Here is a 6254-nt window from a genome sequence, read left to right on the forward strand (position 1 = left end):
AGGGAGACCATATTGTCTTGACCGTATTGACTTTACTTCCAGATCATTTAGTTGCAAAGAATTTTTTTTGGTATTCCACTCAAACACATAATAAAGAAAATACAACAACACAACACATAATACATGACAATGTTATATACAGCAGCAGTGAAAAATATATTGCACAGTATGCAAATATATAAAGCAATGTAGTAAAGAATAATTGCACTCCTGCTCATGTATATATCAAGAATATTCTTATAAAATAAATGCAAACGAAACATCATTTGTATTGATTAGTGTTTAAAAATCAGCAAAATGCAGATGAATCAGACTGTGCTTAACCGGAGTGATTCAGTAAGTCACGTGGAAGAAAATTTAATACATACAGGCACACCCCCCCCCCCCCCCCCCACCCCCCCACCCCAATGGAATGCCCCGATTTAAGCAATAAAACACAGGCAGGAGAAAGCGTCAATTGTTATTCTTTATCTAAATCTTCGAAGAGGTAACAAGTGTATTATATGTTAGCCACATGCTAGTCACATTGCTACAAAGGAAAAAATGTCCTCAGGCTATACTTATACAATTCATTGATTAGGTCACTTTTCTTTAAAAGGAATTCATTACAAATTCAGAAAACTTTTAACATGATTGGTTACACCTAGTCGCTAACAGGACATGACAGAATTTGATTGATAGTCCTGTTTGTTTAGGATGTACGTGACTTTATAGATGTATGTTTTTTCATTTTTATCTTTTGGGAGCTGTGTGATCGCTTAAAAGGAAGGAGAAAAAGAACAATGGCCTATATATATATATATATAAATATATTATGATCCGGATTGGTACAAGACAGGAAACAGCATTGTAAAGGAAAAGTTATGCCATAAATATAGCACTTCTCTTAAGGGGTTATGTAAAGGACAAGAAATACATTTTATCATAGTGAATAATAAAATAATAGCGTCAGCTTTTAGGCATAAGCTCAGAATGATATGAGACTCAGACACATGCCAGGTACACACTGGAGCAGGGTTCAAATTTAACTCTTACAGTCAGAAACGGTTTCAATGCCTAATTATTACTGCCTTTAGTGACCGCTAGCTTTTTCTTGATGGTTGCTCAGGTGAGTGTAGTCTTTGATTTAATTTCCAGCACGTTTGATGGCCCGTGATGTATACAGGACCTGAATAGAGTCCAATTTCAGCTGTACAATTTTTTCTGCTGTCTGAATAACAGTTTATGTTTCGAATTAGCAACTTCATTGTCATACCACACTATGATGGGGAAAGTGAGGATGCTTTCAATGTCAGCTTTATAAAACTGTAGCAGCACCGACTGAGGCACATTAAACCTTTTAAGATAACAGAGAAAGAGAAAAAACATCAGCTGCTGAGCTTCTTGATAAAAGTAGTTCGTTTTTCATCCCAATTTAAACTATGAGTGATAGTTGTGTCAAGAAATTTAAATTATTTCACCCTGTTGACAGTGACACCATTTAAGACTTAGGGGTATGGGAGGTGAGGGGCACCTCTTGAAATCCACAATCATTTGTAATGTTTTCAGAGATTTTAAGTTAAGTTTGTTGAGGCCAGCCGATCCACCTCTCTCTCTCAGCTGTGATCAGGCCAATCAGCAAACTTGAGCATATTAGCAGATACTCAGTCACTGGAGGTGTGTCGTTGGTGTAGACAGAGAAAAGGAGCAGAGACTTAACAAGCCCTGAGTGGACCCACCTAAACTGTCTGATGTTTGTTCCTTTGATCGTCAGAAATCCAGAGACATGTGGCATTGTCCAGATGCATAGCAAGAAGTTTGCAATGGTGATGCTCTAGTAAGATTGTGTTAAATGCAGAACTGAAATCCACAAGTAAGATCCTGACATAAGGAGTTGGAGAGTCTAAATACTGCAATGTCTAGTGGAGAATCATGTCCACAGCCCCCTCAACTGACCCCTTGGCACGGTAAGCAAAATGAAGTGGGTCAAGAAGAAAATTTGTGATAGATGCTCCACAATCAGATGTTCAAATGTCTTCGTTATTACAGAGGTCAGCGCCACTGGCCTGTAATCATTTGGACTGTTAAGTATTTTACTTCTTGGCACAAGGCATGATTGTGGGTACTTTGAAACAGTCAGGGACTTTTCATTGAGCCAAAGGTTGAGTGAAAATGTCTGTAATACAGGACCTAACTGACCAGAACAATGCTTTATTGCCGATGGAGACATGTTATTTGGACCAAGAGCTTTATGACATTTTTGTAGCCTCAAGTGCAAACAGACTTCAGGCTCAGAAATGCAGAAAGGGAAGGTGCAGTTGGACTGTAAGAAGGATAAATCAGGTGGTTTGATGTTCTAAATGTGAAAGGGTTCTTCTCAGACCTGCAGTAAAAATTATTTAATTGGTCAGATAGAGAGGAATTATTCTGTGGCAGGCTAGGGGAGAGGGCTTGTGTTTGTACCTGAGGAACAGTCTTCTTCTTTCAGCTGCTCCCATTAGGGGTTGCCACATCGGATCATCTTCTTCCATATCTTTCTGTCCTCTGCATTTTGCTCAGTCACCCCCGTCACCTGCATGTCCTCTCTCACCACATCCATAAACCTTCTCTTAGGCATTCACTGAAGGAAAAATCATTAATGGAAAAATTCTGTTCCAGCTTGGCCCTTATACATGTTTTTAGCATCTTGAACAGCCTTGTGTAGTTGATATTTTAGACTTTTTGTCAACAGCTGTATCTTAGACTTTGTAAACTTTTTCTTTAGTTTTTATAACTTTTCAGATTTAAGAAAAAACAAGATTTGTTAATTGGAATACAGTTTTCTGATTTACTCACATTCACATCCTGCCGTGAAAGGAGTCTGTGATGTTGGGTGTTTTAAAAAAAAAAATCAGTGTAGTTTCGTGGTTGTTTTTAAATAATGTATTTATTGATGACCTGAAAAGCACTTGATTTTATTGATTCATTTATTTGGAGCATTTATTTATTATATTATATTATATTATATTATATTATATTATATTATATTATATTATATTATATTAATTATCCATCCATCCATTTTCCAACCCGCTGAATCCGAACACAGGGTCATGGGGGTCTGCTGGAGCCAATCCCAGCCAACACAGGGCACAAGGCAGGAACCAATCCCGGGCAGGGTGCCAACCCACCACAGATATTATATTATATTATATTATATTATATTATATTATATTATATTATATTATATTATATTATATTATATTATATTAGCTGAATACCCATGCTTTGCTACAGGATAGCAACAGAAAAAATATGTTCTAAAAAATACATAGGGTGTGGGTCTGGACATTTCGGAGAGGTACTGAGGCTTGGTGCAGTAGGGGTCGCCGGTCCGTGTCATGGTGTACGGCTTGAACCTCCGCCAGTTATTAGAGACGTGGCTAACAATGTCAACCCGCGTCTGAGCAGCCAGAGAGGCAGTGCCGTGCACAAGGTAGGCCAGAGAGGAGAACAGGCACGCGCCATCACCGTCCATCCGCACCGCGTGGTGAAGGACCATTACTTCGTCAATATAAATCCTTTCTTTCTTCGTCATAGTTTTACGGGTTTATTTAAAGAGGTATAAACTTATTAGAAGAATTTGGGAGGAAAGTATGAAAAAGAATAAAATAAAAAAAAGTATGAAAATCAATATCCTCAAAAAAAAAATAGCTTTAATATACCTTGGAATAACCTAACTATATTATTATAAAAAACACTTTGTGGAAACTCAAAAATATCAAAACAAAACTTGTACTCTTCAGAAAAATTAAAGTATTTTTAATTTACTTTAAAGAAATTTATCCATTCATCCCGCTATATCCTAACTACAGGGTCACGGGGGTCTGCTGGAGCCAATCCCAGCCAACACAGGGCGCAAGGCAGGAAACAAACCCTGGACAGGGCGCCAGCCCACCGTAGGGCACACACACACACACCAAGCACACACTAGGGACAATTTAGAATTGCCAATGCACCTAACCTGCATGTCTTTGGACTGTGGGAGGAAAACAGAGCACCTGGAGGAAACCCACGCAGACACGGGGAGAACTTGCAAACTCCACGCAGGGAGGACCCCGGGAAGCAAACCCGGGTCTCCTAACTGCAAGGCAGCTGCACCACCCACCATGCGCCCATATATATATATATATATATATATATATATATATAATATATGTTTTTGTTTTTTTTTACATGGCTGGGTGTAGAATATATAAAATTGGACAAGAATCACTAAACAGGTCTGTTCAGCCCAAAGTGCCATTGTAAAGATTTTCAGGCCCCTGGGTAATAGTGCCATTCAAAGGGTTAGGGATTAGAGTAGGCTTAGGTTTAGGTGCTTTTCACTCTTTATAATGGCATTAGTAGAGACCTTTTGCTTCGACCACTTAATTGACGTTTGCACTTCTTGGCCGTGGTGTTTAAGCGAGGAGCACAAAATTCACAGAACACATTATGTGCTGTAAAATATTGTAACAAATAACTTAATCAAAACCTAGTCAACCAATCAGTCAGACACTCAACTGAGCAGTTAACCAATCAATCAATTGATATACAGTACAGTACATTGTTATTCACTGTGGGATGGGGTCTCTTGATGACTCAGGAGATCATGTCTAATGGAATGTCTTCCCTAACAACTGTATATTTATTTATAATTCTTTTTCCTCATTGCAGTTGAAAGAAGAAATCTTAACAAGATGCTCAATATCACTGTTGCTGTTTCGGAATTTCTCTTGGACTGTGCCATCATTCCCGGTCAAAGAAGTCTGACAGTTGCAGCCCTCATTTTAGTCTACGTGGTCTCCATCATTGGAAACGTATTGGTCATTATAGTCGTAAAAATAAACCAACAGCTTCATTCTCCAATGTACATCTTCATTGGCACCTTAGCCATTATAGACCTAGCAAACAGCACCATCATCATTCCAAAAATGTTGGCAATCATTCAATTTGATTACACAGTAATATCATATGAAGCTTGCTTAGCACAGATGTTTGGCATAATTAACTTGGAACAAATTGTTGCTCTTCTTTTAGCCTTGATGGCAGTTGACCGCTATATTGCGGTTGTCTATCCACTGAGATATCCTTCTATTGTCACAAGAAATCTTGTCGTTGTCGTCATCTCAGTTTTGCCTGTGTTTTCAATCGTTCTACACATATCTTATTTAGTGTACACTACTGAGCTTTCTTTTTGTCACACAAATGTCCTGCCCTATTGTCTGTGTGATTATGCCACACTGGTGCACGCCTCCTGTAATGAAGATCCCAAATATTTATCCCTTTTGTCCATTATGGTAATGGTGTTAGGCATATGTCCTTTGTTGCTAATTTTACTCTCATACTTTAGAATAGTTATAGAGGCACTCAAAATCAAGTCAAAGGACAGGAACAACAAGGTGTTCAGCACTTGTGTCACCCACATCATTGTGGTCTGCTTTTTTTACCTTCCACCCCTAACGTCTTATATTCTGCCTGGGGCGGGTTTAGAGGTCTCCTCGGCGGGCTACAATGCAGTGTTCATTTCAGGAAATGTGGTTCCTCCAATGATGAATCCAGTTATCTACAGCTTCAGGAACAAGGAAATAAAAAGTAGCATCTACAAGTTTTTCACAGGGAAGAGACTCGGTGAGGACTTGATGCATCATTGAATCCCACTTTACCTTGCAAAGTCTTTTTTGTCCAACAGAAATAACTAATAAAGGATTTTACATGAAAAAAGATTAATTGTTGATACAGTATAACAGCTTTTAAGCCTATTATATTTTATTAACAAGAGTAAAGCACCAAACAACATGGCTCTGGTAAAAGCTATAAATGATTAGAATCTTAATTTTTACTAGATCTACTTAGGCACATAATTGAAGGGTGGTCAGAAAGGTTTGAGTCTAGTCTATTATGAGAAATGCCAAAAATGTATTTTTCAACATCATCCATGAGCCCACTAGCACACACTTCTTATAATGTTCAAAAACTTTTCTATGCTGCTCAAAAAGAACACTTTGACTTGCTTGGACAATAGCTGACTTGATATCTTCATCATTGGCATAGCAGATACCACAGGGTAGCCCTTTTGGTTGGGGAACAGTCACACGGGACCAGGATTGGGAATGGGGTGGGTTTTGCAAATTTTTTTATCCACAGTCCTGAAGAGCGGTCTTTGAAGGTCATAGAGTGTGAGTGAGGGCAATGTCATGAAGCAAAAGGAGGATGGACATGGTGAAACAAATTGTTGTTATGTTGAAGTGGGT

The 6254-nt window shown here is 38.5% G+C and overlaps 1 protein-coding gene across 1 annotated transcript; it reads left to right on the forward strand.

Moving 5' to 3' along the window:
- Positions 1-4700: 4700 nt before the first annotated feature.
- On the forward strand, positions 4701-5654 carry LOC114641215 (olfactory receptor-like protein DTMT). Its single transcript, XM_028790302.2, has one exon. The coding sequence runs from the start codon at positions 4701-4703 to the stop codon at positions 5652-5654; it is 954 nt and encodes a 317-aa protein (XP_028646135.2).
- Positions 5655-6254: the final 600 nt, after the last annotated feature.

This window comes from Erpetoichthys calabaricus, chromosome 4 (assembly GCF_900747795.2).
Source record: "Erpetoichthys calabaricus chromosome 4, fErpCal1.3, whole genome shotgun sequence".
Taxonomy (NCBI): Eukaryota; Metazoa; Chordata; class Cladistia; order Polypteriformes; family Polypteridae; genus Erpetoichthys; species Erpetoichthys calabaricus.

Bases quoted from the DNA above. Each gene is read 5' to 3' on its own strand.
- LOC114641215 (XM_028790302.2), top strand. From the start codon at position 4,701: ATGCTCAATATCACTGTTGCTGTTTCGGAATTTCTCTTGGACTGTGCC.